The 18,023-nt window shown below is 37.4% G+C and overlaps 1 protein-coding gene across 1 annotated transcript in view; it reads right to left on the reverse strand.

Annotated features, from left to right (window-relative positions):
• Nucleotides 1-18,023, reverse strand: part of LOC107082854 (exostosin-1-like) — a 328,874-nt gene that overhangs the window by 17,272 nt on the left and 293,579 nt on the right. Inside the window, exons 8-10 of the mRNA XM_015371737.1 lie at nucleotides 14,579-14,697; nucleotides 12,298-12,393; nucleotides 1,296-1,385 (exon numbers count right to left, since the gene is read on the reverse strand). Of these exons, the coding sequence (XP_015227223.1) occupies nucleotides 1,296-1,385; nucleotides 12,298-12,393; nucleotides 14,579-14,697 (305 nt within the window). The remainder of the gene's footprint in view (nucleotides 1-1,295; nucleotides 1,386-12,297; nucleotides 12,394-14,578; nucleotides 14,698-18,023) is intronic.

The following is an 18,023-nucleotide window of genomic DNA, read 5'->3' on the forward strand; positions in this document are numbered from 1 at the left end:
TACTGTATATCCCGGTAATTATTACACACTGTAGCTTTAATAAACTATCCTGAAAAATATTACAAAATTTGGAAACCCATTTTAGAACAACTGAAGCCATAAAGAACCCCTATCTCAACCTCTTTTTTTTGTTCTTTTTTACCCCATTTGTTATGAATAAAGGTGTGGACACTTCTATTTGACTGGTTGAAACTACATAAAGTGTGTTTTTTTTTTACTTTCAGTATGTCCAAAGTGTAAATGAACAAATTATTTTATATAATATTATTTATAGTTTGTCTAATGCTTTTATTTTTTTTTGTGACAAATGCTAAAGGACTCACTAAAGGACATTAATCATTGTCATGTTCTTGTTGTATACCTGTAAAAAATCTATAAAAATAAAGTGGAGAAAGTCCAAAAACTGAATCAGTCAAGTCCAGCTTTAATCATTTCACAGCATTTTTTACAGCATCATTTTAAGATTTGAATTCATGCTTTTATCATGACTTGATTAGCTTACTGCGATGCTCTTTATAACCAGCAGAGCTTGTGATGAATAATATATCTTCAACTGGTTAAAACTGGGGCTGCGAATCATTTACCAAAAAAAAAAAAATCAAGAATCACAAGAAAAGCTTTTTTCCCCAAGTTTGAGCATGGTAAGTGTTTAGACAGATTTTATTTTGTCATTTTGTATGCACAAGTGAACACAAAAAGAAATTTAGTTTAAAACAGTTTTGTGCAGCCTTGAAAAACAGTAAAAATACATATCTTTTTTACCTATACAGAAATGTTTAAAGTCAGGGGAATTTTAAGCACCTTACATTACATTCAGTCATTCCTCCACACTGATGGTGACAAACTACATTGTAGCACCAGCTGCCCTCTGGCACACTGATAGAACCAATGCTGCTGTACACAGGACCCACCAGGCCCTCTAACCGCCATCAATAGGTGATGCAAGGATTCGACAGAGATGGATGCAGCGGGGTTTGAACCTAACTTCTGCATCCTACACCACTGTTGCCCCATTGCATGCAAAATTGTAAAACAAATCACTTTGCACCGCATTTGAAGATTTGTTCTGTGTACAAACAATGTTTGCAACTTTTCAAGACATGTAAACCTTACCAGGATCAGGCCCTAAGTGTTTGCACTAACAGGGACTTTTATTTTAAAGTTTTCGTCGTCTTTTATGAGATTCAAGAGATTTACATTATCTGTTATACATGTTAAAGCAGTATCTTTGAATCTGGATGATATGGGATGTTTGTTTTTGGTGTCATCATATGCCATCAGAATGACATCCTCACCTCATTGGTTGAGAGAACAGAGTCCTCATCCAGACTGAGCACGGCATCGGTGGTGATGATGTCGTGGGGGAAAAAACGACTGCTCATCGTCTGCAGAAAAAAAGTATATTATTATTCATAATATGGTCTAATGAATTCAAAGCAAGAAAAAAATTAAAACATATATAGTTAATTAAACTCTGCAGAGACAAAGAAATTTAAAAGGTCAAGGAAACATCCTTTATTTCATTTTTAATTGAATGTTATTGGTAGAGAGAAAAAAAGTCTAGAGCTAATAAACAAATAGTTGTTTCACCCCCTACAGTGGGTCTGTCGATCAGCGAGCACGCCTAATAGCTTTTTTGTGATTATCAATTCAGTGGCTGACAAAAAACATTGGGGACCCTGATCCATCAGCCTAAAGATGGCTGCTGAAGTTATTGACTCGTAATTAAAGCATGAATTATTCAACTGTTTCTTTAGAAAACAAATGAAGGTGCAGAAATTGATGAATGGGGAAAAGAAAAGTTCTTTGGTGTTTCTTCAAAAGTTTGCATGGTACTGTACATTATTTCAAAATATAATAAGCTGCATTCATTTACAAAATGTACTTCAAAAAGCTGAAAAGCTTTACTGATGTTTACAGGTGTGCATTTCTCAATCATAGATGCTAAATAAATAACATATTCTCCTTATCATTAAATCAAACTTTGATGACTGTGTTGTTTTTCTTTTGTTTATTACAACACAAATAGCTTTTCATGAATTCCTTTAATCTTAATTAGTTATAACATTCTCAATATTTTCTGCCACACTTTCTTCTTCTTCCATTGAACTTTTTATCCATAAAATTCACCCTGTTTACAGAAGGTGTCACAGTTCTTTTTGTACAACAAGGGCACAGGAAAAAAACAACAACTGCTGCTTGCTTTTATTTTTAATTAATGAGATATTTGAAATTGTGTATTCCTCTCTTGAGAATGTCAAAATAAGCATCCATATTACTTGGAAGTTAAAGGTACACCAAGGTTAAGCCCATAACTATTGGTTATCCAAATTAGTTTTTTTTAAACTGTAAAGCTTGTTGGGATCTGGAGGCTTGGTCCACTTTCTCCACCAGATCGCACGAGATCTCCTGGGGGCATGAGCTGACTGCAACACCTGTCTTCCATCTGCTCATCAGGAAGCCCTATTTAAGGAGGAGGAGGCTAACACTTCCCTGCCAGAGTGTTTGCCAGTAAAGATTGAGTCCTGTCTGAAGACCTGAAATCCTGGAGAATTATCTCTGTCTGGAATCTGCCTGCCTGCACTCAGTTAAGCCTCTGCCTCTGCCCTCAGCCCTCTGCCTGCCGACTAGCCTCTGGACCCTCAAGGTTCCCCGCCTGCAGCTCCGTTCCACCCTTGAGCAGGTATTAACTCCAACATCAGAAAACCTGCAATTAACCTGGATCAACACTAACCTCTCTGTCCTCCTCAGTGGTGTTCCCCTCGTGACCTATCTGCCGAACCAAGGACCAGTTCATACTCATTGTATATTTTGTAAATAAACTTTTGAACTTTTTCCCAGTCTCACGAGTGTTTCTGCATGTTAGACGCCTTGAACAACCAACATGACAAAACTTATGTTTGAGAGGAAATGAGGGAGGCCTATCTCATACGCCCATATGAAAATTCAGTTCAATTCAGTTTATTTAAATAGCGCCAATTCACAACACATGTCATATCAAGTCACTTTACAGTTAAACCACATCATACAGTCAAATTGATTCAAAGAGGATTTAGAATCCAATGTATTTTTTGGTCCCATTTTTCAAATAAATGGCACCTCAGAACCCTTTTAAAATTCTTGATAATCTGACAAAAAAAAAGTCTTTATAGCTGTTAGAGGAATCAAACACTTGTTATAATTTCTGGCCAGATTTTTACATGTTTTCATAGTTATTCAAGGTGGTTTATATTTGGAGCTCAAAGTCTTTCAGATTAGGAGGCCTCCTTGCTATCACCCTAATCTTTACCTCCCTCCACTCCCAGCTATTTATCCCCTTCAACTTGACTCTTGAAAAGGAATCTGACAAGAGCCAAGTTGAGAAAAGCAGTGCTAATAATCCAAATGTTAATTTTAATCAAAAGAAACTTATTAGTAACATAAACAAATATACCTTAGACCTAGCTCCACTGTTATCATTAATAATTCTGGCTTTAACTGTATTCAAACCTTCCCTTGCAAATAAATCTATTCATTAAAGTAGTTGCAAAGTTTTATTTTTTTCCCCCCATGTTACTTAGAGACAAATAGATAAACAACAACAACTCATCACTACCTTGGCTTAGAGAGGGAAAAAAAATTGACTTAGTTTAACATGCAGACAAGAGCTGCAGCTGCAACATTATTAACATGCAACAGAGAAGCTCGAACAAGGCAGAAACTTAATAGTGATCTGGAAGGCCAGCTTAGCTTATTATAGGTATGCCAGCGTGATGCATTACGGGATAGGCTGAGTTAGACCACATTTTTCTTCACCTACAAGCCTTAAAAAATTGACTACATGTTAATATTACTTGGTTTCATTTCCAATAGGACAAAATTTAATGTGAATTAAATTTCAACTACTGTCAAGACCAATAATACAATTTGAATTTACAGCCTGAAAGTTACATCAAAGTTGAGCGAATAACTTCTTTAGTAAAAATCTGAAATTTAATGTGACAAAGATCAAGAAAAAGTAAGACAGATGAAGATGACAGATTGTATCTTTATTTATACTAATACCAGACATCTTCACAGAGACTGTGTGGTGTGAGTGGGGGCAATAGGGTGGGAGGTTTTGTTTAGGCTTTTTTTTTTTTTTTTTTTTTGTCAGGGGCCTCGGATCCCTGGGGCCCATGGCCAGATTCACTTTGGGGTGGCTGGCTGCCAGCAGAGCCTTCGGACTTGTCCCGGGCTCTACTGGCTCCCGGGCACTCCAGCATTGCGGTGGCTGGGGGACCTCCTCTGGGCCGTTTCTCCTCCTCCCTTGGTGGGGGGTTGGATTGCCTGGGTTTGCCCCCTCCTTGGTGCCTTTGCTCTTGGGGTCCCTTTTGGTCTCCCGGCGCTGGACTCAGTGTGTGGGGGGGGCGCCTCTTCGGCTCTTCACAACCACTATTGAGCATTTATCCTTTGGATAGACTTTACATGACAAGTGCACTCTTACAAACAACTACAGGTGCTTGATTCCCGGTATTTAGAGATTCACTTCCATACAGAAAGCCCATATTCTTATCTTCAGCTACTACAATATACATGTCAGATTAAATAATACTACTTATACTTCAGCGATAGTACCAAGGTGTTACTTTATTGAATGTCTTGTACCATGTCCGTTGGTTGTGCTGTTCTTTTTACATCTCTTTGCAGGTGATGAAGCAGAGTGAAGATGTTATCCTTATCTCCCTTTTATCTCCTCTTCTTTTATCTTTTCTCTTTTTTTTCAGTTTTTTCCTTTCCTGTTCTACTTACATTGCAGTGTCCATATAATCTGTAAAACTCCCTGCATAATTATAATAAAGCTATTTATATGCATAAATCATTCAGAACACTATGGGGATAGCCGTACTGCTCCACTTGTGAAAGTAAAATCTGTTGGGCTCTTTTTGGCATCAAGACAATTATTATTGCCACATTGCCAGACAAGACACAGTTGAAAAAAAAAAAAAAAAAAAAAAAATATATATATATATATATATATATATATATATATATATATATATATATATATATATACATAAATAATACCAGACAGCAAACACCAAAATACATGAAAATTTGTAAGGTTTAAAAATTACTGTACAAAACTGTTATCAAAAAGTTTTTTTCTGTTTGTTTTGTCTTTTTCTTTTTTGGTACAAAGCGTCAAAATCAGTTGAAAATCCTTTTTTGCTAAATAATATTTTTGGTTGAGATGGGGTCTGGAAGAAAAACATAGAGTTGGATGAGCCAATCATCAATCAGGCATTTGATTTTAGATTCTGGTCAGCAGAACAATTGGTACACTTTGAAATGCCTCCATTTCTGTATATGTAATTGCTGCAAGGAGTTTTTCATAACTATACAGACATTGAAAATGATAGAATAGATGAAAGTCTGCCCATCCAGTCCATCCTCTTTGTTTTAATTGTTCAACTGGATGATAGTTGCTTATTTATATTATTTAAATCAATTTGAGTAAGGTGGTAAAACCTAACCGGTACAAAGATATGCCTCTTTGCCCAGTAAATGTAGGCTTCAAAACAACATATTGGGAATATCAAATAGTATGCAGGCTTTGTAGTTGTCTGGGTAACCAGCCTTACCTACCCCCACCCATCTCCCACTGCTTTCCTCTGGCTGGTGTCTGGACAGAGATTAGATCCATCTGATACCTGTGGCAGTTCAGTGATCTGTGTGTTATCCTCATCACTTCCCTTTACTTCTTCCATCTTTTTCATTCTTGGTCCATATCTACATGTTTTACAGGAAACTTTCCTGAGATCTCATGTCTTTTGTCATAAAAGATGGATGTGAATTTATTTAGATTAAACAGATTGGCAATTTGCATTGTTAAAAGTGCTTCCTTTAGCAATGGACATTTTTTTATCCTGTAAGCCAGAATTCTAATTATTTATATATTTTTAAATGTGTATAAAGGTTTGTACCTGCAAATCCCTAAAACTAGTATAAAAAAAAAAAAGTATTTTTGCCTCCAGGTTTGTCGCGGCTGCAGCTAAACGTTTGTCTGGAGTCCTGTTTTTCAGCTGATCTAACAGAGATTAGAAACAGTGGACAGAAGCAGAGTCTGAGGCTGACAACAGAGAAGTAGTAAAGGTTTGCTGATGGAGTAGAACAGTCAGCATTATAGAGTAGAAATAGTCATAGCCAACAACAAATTACTGTGCTGTTGCGCCCTGTTGAGACAAATGACACTTTCCGAGCGTGCATGTTTGTCGTTATTACAGTGGGAGGAAAGAGAAAGTGAAGCAAACACACCCGAGAGCATCTGTCCTGGCAGCAAGACAATATACCCCATGACTAATTATAGGACCACACACACTGCAAGAGGCTTTTTACTGTCACCCGTGGATACATCGCGCCTGTTTTTTTCAAGGGGGAGACATTTACATGAAAACAAACAGAAGCAATTAGCCTACAAGATGAGAGTCTCACACAGGGAGACATTTACATAGAGGGCATGTGGGAGGTTTCGTGTATGTTTTAGAGGCTGAACCGTCAAAACTAATGGGAAAATGAGTACAATTGGAAGTGTAAAAAAAAAAAAAAAAAAACAACTCAAAACAGCTGTGAGGTTGTTTAGCTTCTGAGTCTTCTTGAAGAAAGAATATTAAACAGTAATGCTAAAAATGACATTATCCGGTCGCACTCCTTTGGCTCTAATGACTCGCAATAAAAATTCAAGCCTTAACTTTCACTACTTTAAGTGTTTGTTTTTACATAGAAATAACTAACGCATCAGAGCTTTGATGGGCAACGACAGATGGTTATTAGACTAAACTGTATGCTGCACTTCATCTATTATCTCCTTTGCTCTGTTAAAAGGACTCTCAGTTGGTTTTGATGCAGACATATTTTAAATATTTGGCTTTGGTTTCAATCAGAACTTGGTCTAGAGGATTTAGAATTTCTCTTTACCAAAATTAAAGAAAAATGTTTTACACAGAGTGTAAGTAAATTTGAACTAACAACAATATAAACACATAAACACACCCTGGTTTTATAATCCTGTCACTGGCTAGAATTGGCTTTCTGTTTTAAATGTCTAAATGGTCCAGCAGCTCTGTAACCTATAAAGCTTTTATAACCATCCATGTGCTCAATAGACCCCTAAGATATCCAGGACTCAGTTTGGCACCAGAGCAGACTACTGTACATTTTTTCAGCCTTAGCTCCTCGGCTCTGGAACAGTTTCCTTTTCTCTGCACAAAGGTAGAATTTTCTAAGATTTCCGTTCACCTTTAAAACGCCTTAAATTCCATGGTGCAGTACCATTAGGCCAGTATTTGTGTTTTCTTTGCCTTTTATAGTTGATCTTCTAATCTGTCTCTAAGGTTTGATTAATTTGACTTTGTAAAGTGCATTGAGGTGACGTGTGTGTTGAACTGGCACTATATAAATAACCTACATTGAAATGTGAATTGAAATTATTTAATTCTCTAAGTATGTTGTGAAACTTGTTTTTTTTGTTGTTGTCATTTCTGGTTTCATCTTATTTTACAGCACTTTGGTTGCCTTTTGGTTTGTAAAAAAAAAAACCTTTGTGGATAGTATAATTGTCTACAGTTGGGAGGATCTATTTTCAAAACTGAATATATCTAATACTGGAGCTGTGTTTTTTTTAGACCTTTGTTTGACAAAAAAAAGGTCCGCTACCGACTTTTTAAAAATTGTTTAAACTACCATGTAAGCAAACACATGTTAGTAAACAACAAAAAAGGGACCGGAATCTGTGCTAAATACTACTCCAATATTACATAAAAGCTGACAGTCACCAGAATATTTGACACCCTTGTGCAAATCTTGGTTGTTTGGAAAACTCAACCAACTGAGTTTTCCAGTATATGGTTTTGTGTATAGTATATATCTATTGTACAATATATAAAATGCTTAATGAATGAGAGAAGAAAATGAAGTTAGTCAGTTTGCATCTGAATCAGCTGCAAAACCAGATTCAGGAACAGTGTGGGCATGAGTCTCACTCTACTATAGCATACGTAAAAGTAGTAGCTTATTGGCTAAAAACAATAAACTATTACAAAAAACATTGCAGCCAAAAATATTTGGAAATATACCTTTACAAATCCAGAGTGGGGGTAGGAGTCTGGCCTAAGCTAGCTTTATAATTAACACGTTGAACAGGATGTAACAGTGGCTGACAGGGACACAATTGTGTCATCCGCACTACTAGGCACACCTTCTGCAAACTGTTGTGGCGCCTGCTCATGCACCTCTGTATTTTCCTCCTAAGTCCTTAACGCTCCATTCATTTTGAAAGACATGCAAACTTGTCATACACAAATCAATCTTTTACTAAATAACAGAAGGAACAGAAAAGAAAGACAATAAACAGAAAAAAAAGTGTGTAAAAGAAACATAAATGCAAGTTATTAAATAGACTAAGTCCTTCACGAAGGTTTAACAGAATCTGACAATATCTACTAAACCAGGGGTCTTCAACGTTTTCCAGGCCAAGGACCCTCAAACTGATTGCAAGATGGAGCAGGGACCCCCTAATTATATATATTGTATGAACTTGTGTTATATCAAACTGGTCTTATAGTTACTCTATTACATATAGAGTGATGTAACGAAAGTAATTTCGCCCTTTGATTACTAATTTATTTCTGATTCTAATTCCTGGTTGATGGGACAGGTGTTGTGAATGAAACGGTGCCCAGCTTGAAAGAGCTCCTGTGTGTCACTGAATGTGTGCATTGATGACTGAAAGACATCTTCTGCCTCCATTTATCTGTTTACTGCATTGTGTTGAATTCATGTCTATGTGTATTTAAAGATATTTCAATTTGTGTAAAAAATTGCAGCAGGGAATATACAAAAACAGTCTAATCAATCAAAACTTTGCGAACCCCATAGCAGTACCTCTGTCGACTCCCTAGGGGTTGCGGACGTTCTGGGCATTAGCTGAACCAACTCTCCATTTTTTCTTCCTGCTCTTTCCTCTCCTTGCTGTACTTAAGCTGTACTTGGATGTCTTGCATAAACTTTGGATGTCTTGTATAAACTTTCCTATAACAATCTTGTAAAGGGTGTGAACTGTTGCAAGCAAAAGACTCATGTTAACAAGAAAAATTTTTTTCATTGTATATGCAGCCATTTTGGCTCTATGATGTTAAGCATTTCTATGTTTCACTACATTTTCACAGATTATGTTGTGTTCTGCCCCCTGAGGTTTTCAAAGAAAACTATATCAATGTCAGCGACAAACCTAATAGTCAACAGCATTTGTTTAGGGTTGAACACCACCACCGGAACCCTGAGGGCCCACCCTCAACATGACTATAACTGAGCCTTCAGGGAGTTGTAGTCAAATAAGAGATTTAGCTTTCTATCTAGGAAGCAAATGCCCTGGTCTCCCACCACTCACTTTAACAAATCCACAATTCAGCAGTTTTGGGGTATTAATGTTAATCATCATGCTTTACTATTATCATAAATATAATGATGAAAATAATACAAGATAGTCTTAAATTTGACTTTCGACACTCCTTTTTTTTGTTTCTGTATGTGAATGGCTGTTTGTGTGTTTCTGTGTTGCGCTGTCGTAGACCGATGACCTCTTCAGGGTTTACCCTGCCTATCAACCAATGGCCACTGGAGATAGGCACTAGACCCTTACAACTCTAAGTGAATATTCAGATATAAATGATATATTGGTGAGTGGATTATCAATATCTTGAAAGTGTCTATGGTATTGAAGGTCAAATCCCATACTCCCACCATCAGCCCCTCCCACCTTATGGTACATTCACAGGGAACACGTTCTGGGCATCAAACACACTTAAATTCTGAAATTTGTACACCAGGCCAAACGTTGGTCATGATGCTTTTATGCTTTACGCTTTGGTTCTCACCTGAAAAGGTCACTGTTCAGTCAGTTCATTAGGATTATGATCCTGCTAAAATATTCTCCTCTCGTTCAGAGCGGCAGTTCCCTACATACCGTCTGGCCTCAGTGCTAGGACTCCCCAGTGAAAGCTCTCTGAAGTCGTGCAGGCTGTCGGAGATTTCCTGTTGCCATTAATACCGGATTAAAGTGAATATAAAATGGTTTATAAACTGTTCACAGCTCAGTAAGAACAAAAGTTATAATGATCAGTGCTTGCTTTCTTCCTTTGTATAAACATAATTTCTCCTAGCTTATTAAAACCTGTGGAGATTAACTTCTTGTATTTATTTACTATTCGTGTTGAGACAGTTCTGCAGAAGCAATCACAGCTGCCACATCATATGCCCTTTACTAAAAAAAATGACAAATTGTAAGCCTTGTATTTGGGATGTACAGCTTTGGTACGCCCTATTTTCCTCCAGAAACTTTGCCCAAATATTTAAAATTTCAGAAGCAGCTGAATTATTGTTGCTCAACCCACCACATAAACCAATCAGAGAAGCTGATCTGGGAGCTGGCAGGGAGAGAGACAGCGCTCCTGCTGCAGAGCGTTACAATCACTCCTCTGAAACTGTTTAAACTCGTAGGGAAGTCATATTTAAATTTAAAATCATTCTGGCTTAAACATGTATATAAATGTACTCTTTACCAGACCATATTGTCCCAAAAGTTAGAAAATTTCTATTAAAAAAAATAAATAAATATGAATATAAAATCTGTGTTTTTTTCCCCATTATTTTATGCAGGCCAGTTAGTTATATGTCAGCTTGTACACCTAAATTCGGCCAATCATCACATTTATTTTCAGTCATAGGATCTTGATTCATATGTCGCAACTAAAATACGGTTGAAATAAGAAAAAATCATTTACTTTATGTCCCGGTGTTCACAGGGATGGACGTCTGTATCTTCGCCAGTCGTAGAGCTAACAGAACTGGCAGCGTTCCGAGGCAAGGGCTCAAACATGTACGGCTGTAAGCCTTCTACACAAAACGAAGCTTCTGCTGCGCTGATGTCCTCTTCCACAACAATTTTGTCCCCCCTTTCCTCCTCTAAATAAAAAATGTATATCGGAGTAGACTCACACACAACCTCTGACACAAAACTCTCCTTCTCTTGCATGTTTCTGCTGTTCATAGCGTTCCTTCATTAACTTAAAATGTCAAAACCTGCCTGCAAAATTTGTTTGCTTTTATTATTCTGGTGCCTGCTGTTTGTACCACATACCTGAAAATTGCTAACATCTACTTCCAGCCGCTACGAACAATAGCAATAAACCCCCAAGGGGGCGCTTGAGCTTCGGGCGGTTGCGGTTGGGGTTTGCCGTTGCCGTTGCCTGGCGGTTGGTTTGGTGTTTGTGTTTTTCGGCCGGCTCTTTCTTTTTTTGAGGTGGGTTCGTAGTTTTTTTGACGTGGCTTTCTAGTCTTTGTTTTTATGTAGACTTCTTTTTACCCTCTTTTCACAGTAGTTTTTGCCCTGTTATTCTCTGTCACTTGGCTCTGCCGCTGTCTGTGCCTGAACTCCGCATCCTTCGCATCATCAAGCCCACATTCTTGTTGTAATCAAGACAAAAAGTTAACTGGATTCCACCTCAAACTGCAGAAAATAGCATTTCAGAGAGTCTAAATTTCCAAATTTTCAGGGGTATCCTACCCTGGAACCACCCTACGGCACACAAAGCATAAACATGTGATAAACTAAGGTGTAAAACTTAAATATTCCTAGCTAAAAGCCTGATGCAGTGTTTATCTCTCACAAAACTTCTGGGTGATCCTTTCTGATTGGTTAAAACTTTGCATTAAGCTGCTAAAGTTCAGATTTCTGGAATCCAGCATCGACTACTGGGATTCCCCAATGCTGGAACGCCAAGACGCTTTGACGGTACCTCTTGGTGCTGCTTGATTGCTGTCCACCATAGACTTTGTATGTAAGTCAGATGCTTTTACACCAAAAACTTGTTTGGTGTGAACGTAAAGCTATAACTCTGCATACCAAAACTGTTAAACATCTTTGACTTTGATATCAACGCATCAACACACATACAAACAAACAGGAGGCTTGTTATAATTGTACAGAAAAAGTTCCTGATCTATATTTTACACTAACAGACAATACTGCAGACTAAATACTGCATCTAAACACTATTCATGCCTAAAGAGTAGTCAACTTGAACTTTATTTGTATGGAAGGTTGTGGAGACCTGCATCTTATCTGCCTTAAAAAAAAAAAGCCTGGGCTTTAACGTTGAAGTTTAATTTCCTGGAGCACCTTTTGGTAAATATCTTTAAAGTGCAGATAAATGCTTTCATCTCTTCGGCTTGAAGTCGATTTCAACACAATAATGGATGCAAAAAGCCAGCAGCTGTTACCTTGGTCTGTCCTTCAGTGACAGTGAGAGGCACGCTGGTGGAGGGCCACTTATTTCGAGGAGGTAAAGGCTTGTCACAGTTCCATAAAACCACGATCTATGGAAAAAGCAACAACACAGGGAGCAGGCTAATGTAGTGCCACAGTATATCTGTCTATTATTTTCATTACCTGAATCAAGATAAATTGTTGCCATTATATCACCATAATAACATTTTTCTAACACACCACCATAAAATGCTGATACAATAAACAGACGTAAATTTAAAATACATTCATGGAGGAGACATCTAAGATAAAAACAAGAACATACATACTTGGAATGTACCATGCTGTATTTACATAATGTATAGCTGGTTTTGAGACAGTCTATGAAAGTCTGAAATGCTAAAGAGACACTATTCTCTGTCAAACGATTCTCCTGCAAGCTTGTACAGGGAATCTTCTCAAGGTACTTCATGGTGACTATGTCAGAGCAGGAGATAATCGCTGAAACAGGGGATGGATTATTTTTAAGGTCCAGGCATGGTGATGGACATTTTCACACAGTCAAGAACCAGGGTACAGTATGCTGTAGAGTGGTTGAAGATGTCCAAAAAACTCCTGTCAGTTGGTCAGCACTGGTTTTATGGTCTGAGCTGACTCCTTGTTTTGACCTGAAACCTTGCTGATGTCAATCTTGCTCTTGTGTAAAGTATAGGTTAGGCATGCTGGAATTGGTAGTCTAATCATCATTTATAAATGGCAAATAGACCATTTATTAATGACTAACAGATTATTTATCAATGTCTGATTAATTTGTCATCTGCATCTAAGTCATTTATACAGGGTAAGTAGGCAGTTTATGAAGGTATTTAGTCTACTGATGTTAAGGTCCAACATGACAAGGTAAGAAATTTAAAATACAGAACTATTTGAGGTATCATAAATCCACTGATGTTAGGGTTAGGGCTGAACTAACCCTAGTGGGGAGTGTTGGCCTTGTGGTTAGAGCAGTGCACTTGTGCTCTGAGAAGGTTGCAAGTACCCATTTCGATCCCCACATCCTGCACTCTGGGTCTCAGAGTGCAGGATGTGGGGACCCTAACCCCGAAATCCCACATCCTCCATCACCGCTCCGCCCTGCAGCGTTCCAGACTGCCTGTGCAAAGCAAAGCCTACAGCCTCCGCTGTTCCTCCCGAGCATCTGCGATATTATTATTATATTCATAGGAGCAAAACCTGCAGAAATTAACCCTTAATACCCATTAAAAATACCCATCAGTATCCATCATATGTTCAGTTTCTGCCCAAATATTTTCTTTTTGTTGTGGATTTTTGTTACAGGGATAAGTAGGATCATACAAAATTGGTTTGTATGAACTATGTTTGCTCTCTACTCCCAAACTCAGCATCTCTACATCCATACCTGTGATAAGAAGTTTCTTTTGACTGGATTTCATTCAACTTTTAAGCCTATTTTAATTTGACAAACCAGATCTTCTGTATGTTCTTTTTCCTGTTTGGTGCGATTGCAATTATAGATCTTGACCTGGCTGGACCGGAGAAAAAATTGCTCGTCTCTGTATTTTGACATTGACGGATGGAGAAAAAATACGTTGGACGGTGAGGTGGTATCGGTGGATGTGGAACAGTTCTCATTGATTAACGTGACAGACAGGTACTCTGCATGACGTACGTGAGTGGGACATCTGGGGGTTAACCCCACACTGCTCCCCAGGAGCTGCACAGTGGCAGCCCACTGCTCCCCGAGGGGATGGATTAAATGCAGAGAGTGAATTTCTCCATTGTGAGATCAATTAAGTTCAATTTCTAGCGTGGGAGGGCAAAATCATCTATTTTAAAAGTGATTTAGATGCATTTTATCAATGGTAATTAAATATCAAAAATCTATCTGTTAATTAATACATAATTAATTAATAAATTGTCTCTTTACCACTTATAAATTATGGATATTTTAAGTGTGAAAGTTGAAGAGGCATGATATATAATAGCCTTTTTCAAGGCTATTATACGTTCAAACACAATAGCAAACCTGAGCATTACAAATATTCCATAAAAAAAACATAAAAATTATGTAAAAAAAGTAAAGATAAGACCACTAGATTTAAATGCAACTGAAAAAAATGTGGTCATAATCTGTGTTTTCAAAATCTCCATGATCAAAAATTAAGAACTGATGTAATTATTAATGTGGTTATCACAGAAAATAGTTTAAAAAATATTATTATTTTAAGGAGTAACAGCGTGGGATCATAGTATGGTTTGTATTGATTTTCTCACCTGTGCACAGAACTTAGACTTGGCCACGGCGATGATGAGCTTCACCACAGGAGAGATCTGGGACTGCAGAGGAGTTACCACATGGATCACAGCTGTAAACTGCTGCGATGGGTTCTTACCTGCACACAAACATGAAATATACAGGAGATTACACAAATTAAGCTGTTCTTTTTTTAATCTTAGATTTTTGTATGTACAAGCATAAAAGAATACAGCAAAAAACAAACAGTAAACTATACATATGCTTAATTTCTCCAATATTTTACTGAACTATTCAATTTAAATATGAAATGTTTATAATTTTCATATAATTTTATTATATATTATGACATGCTTTTTGTTCTATGGTGCATAATAAATAGACAAGATTGTACCAGTGTCCTGTTTTGGCATAATGCAGTTAACCTTCTTTTACTGATGGAATTTTGTCAAAAAAACATTCAGTTGTCATGACTACACTTTTTGGTTCTCCAAGTTTTCTTTTTTACTTTGATTCATTTTTTGTGTGTTTTCAAATTTATTGGTTTAATTTCCATTCTGTGTTATTCTTATTGTTTTTGGTTATATTTTTGAGTTTTTATGTATTTCTTGTTTACTCTCTGTCGCCCTCTTGTGTCAGTCTCCTTCTCCTAGCTCCCTTCACGATTCCTCTATCCACACCTGCTCCCAATCTGCTGATTACCCTGGTCTTTCTTCAGCCTCCCATTTATACACCTTATGTTCAGTCACTATTTGGTTGTTTCCTTGTCGTTTCCTGCCTCCTCATGTGTGTTTTCCTGTATGTCTCCTACATTGTAGTTTTAGTGTATTTGTTATTTTGGATTTTTGCGTCAGTTGCTGCTTTTTGGACATTAAACCTACAAGAACTCATCTCTGCCTCCCTCATGTCTGCATTTGGGTCCTCTAAAACTTCCACCCAACCTGACATCAGTATCTTTATCCATATTTGTAGAGTACAAAGTACCAAGAAATATTTTTTCCTGATTTAAAATTATCTGCAAATTCAAGATTCATTTTAATTCGATTTGAATCAAGGAGGTAATACCCTATCACACAACCTAACATACTCCTTGTGTATATTTTAATATTGTGCATTTTCCCTTCCTGATTACTCAACACAAAGTAATTAATGTCTAAACCACTGGCAACAAAAGAGAATTAATCTTTCAGGGAATATGTCAAGACATTTTTCAGAGGGTCAATATTTTGTGTGACCACCTTTATTTTCCAGGACTGCCTTAACTTTCTTGGGCAATGGACTCACTAGATATTTACAGGTTGACCCTGCAATCATCTTTTACACTTTGGAGGCTGTTAGAGACCTCACCCTCCTCATCCTTCTTTCTAATGATACCCCGCTGATGCTTGATAAGTTTTAGGTCTGAAAACATTATCAGGTCTGAAGTCTTGGCAGAGAAAGCCCTGCCCCATTCCATTTAGCAAGGCAGTGGTTGTTTTCGAGGTTTGCTTGTGGTTAATAGACATGTTGGAATTTTTTAACTGGTTGGAACTTCACAGGCTTGACTCTCACTGAACCAGATCAGTTTATCTTTGTATCCACAGATCATGGTCCCAATCATCCATATACTCAGTCTCACTGTTTTTAGCGAACCATTTGCAGTTTTGTTGTGTATCATCTGTAGCTGAAGCTTCCTTGTGGGATAACAGCCATGTAGACCATTTTGATGCCATTGGAAATGCATGTTATGAGCACTAACAGGCTGATTGTCCCAGACCCATAACCTTTGTAGCAATGCAGACCACCATCCATGTCTATCAAAAAAAACAACAACAACCTCTCAATACTCAGCACATGCATTAAGCTTCTCTGATTGACCATAAGCGAAGCAAGGCCTTTTAGATGGAACCAAACATCACAGCTGTACTCACTTTTTCCCCAGCAGGTTAGACATTAATGGTTGAGTAATTTGAAGAGAACAGTGAATTTACACTCCTAAAGGTGCACTAGAAAGTGTCAATCATGCTGATGTAGACTAGATGCTGCTCACAACCCTCCCTGCCTGTTTAAGCTTAAGATTGCCAGTGTGCTACAAGTTGTGGGTCAATGCAAAGCCTATCATTAATGTTGTGTCCCTACTAGTGAATGTGTCATAGCTGTTTATATGCCAATTATTGATTGTTCATGGTGGGCTTTGCTGTTGGGAAGGAGCCGTATAGCGAGAGCTGTTGAGTAACGAGCAAGAGGAACCTGTAAGTATATCCTGTTAAAACGTTCAGTCCAAGTCCACAATTTTCTGCCATAAAACTAAAAGAAGAATAGCTTTCTCAGAAGTTTTAAGTGCAGCTTTAATCAAGCTCATTGTTGTCCAATAAAAAGTAATATTGAAAGAAATTATCAAACATGTAAGAGGAGTACTCACTTTCGTTTTTATGAAAATGCTAAAGAAAGAAAGAAAGAAAGAAAGAAAGAAAGAAAGAAAGAAAGAAAGAAAGAAAGAAAGAAAGAAAGAAAGAAAGAAAGAAAGAAAGAAAACCTGGAAGTGCAGTGAATCAGAAATTAAAAAAATCTATAGCACAAATCTATAGGAAAAAATCTGTAGATCTATAAGATAAATGGAAAAAGATGTGGGAGCCCACACAGACCGTTAATATGCACTGCAACCAAATATTGCCAGGACGGCAGGCACATGGAAATTCAAGAGCTGCCTGTGTTAGGGAATAGGGGAGTACATATCCTCATGGATAAGTGGAACCAGAGTGCTCTTTAGTGTAGCTCTATCCATCTCTCTGACACAGGCCCCTCCGATAAGCCATCTCAGGTGGGCTTGGTGGTATTTATGGAAGCAGGAGCTCTGCCCTTGTGGGGGTCACACAAATGGGCCCAGGCTTTTGGTTTCCCAGAAAGAGCAATATTACTCTGATTAATATTAAAAGGTCCCAGTTCCTTTTAATATGGTAATGTTCTCAAGCAGTGTTGTTTTAATTGGAATAAGTAGCTACAAAATACATCTAATGTTGGCTTTGAGAAATAACTCTGCAAGGCATATGTATATCTTTCTGAAAATATAATAAGCTGTATCACTTTTTGTTTGTGATGTCTTTATCCAGCTGGGATTAACTGCCAAAATAGCCAGATTCTAGCAGTCTGTAATCTCTTTTTAGTCAGATAGTGGACTAAGAGGGTTTGTTTTTTAGCCCTTTTAATCTCAGTCATAAAAATACATCTTGTTTTAAAAAGACACAAATTTGATGATCATTAAAGAAACACCTTATTAGAAAAAGGACTATATATATTTAAAGTGCTTGCTTTAAAAAACTCATTCAGCATTGATTTTACTGCCTTAATGTTTCAACGCGTATTTTGTTAATCAAACATCTAGCAATAATTGTGTGAAGTTTTTTTGTGTGCTGGGTTCTCGTTACCCTTTTCAAGAAAATATATATTCTATTTAAAGCTACAGTGTGTAACTTTTAGCGACATCTA

Source organism: Cyprinodon variegatus, unplaced genomic scaffold (genome assembly GCF_000732505.1).
Source record: "Cyprinodon variegatus isolate N-32 unplaced genomic scaffold, C_variegatus-1.0 Scaffold64, whole genome shotgun sequence".
Lineage (NCBI taxonomy): Eukaryota > Metazoa > Chordata > Actinopteri > Cyprinodontiformes > Cyprinodontidae > Cyprinodon > Cyprinodon variegatus.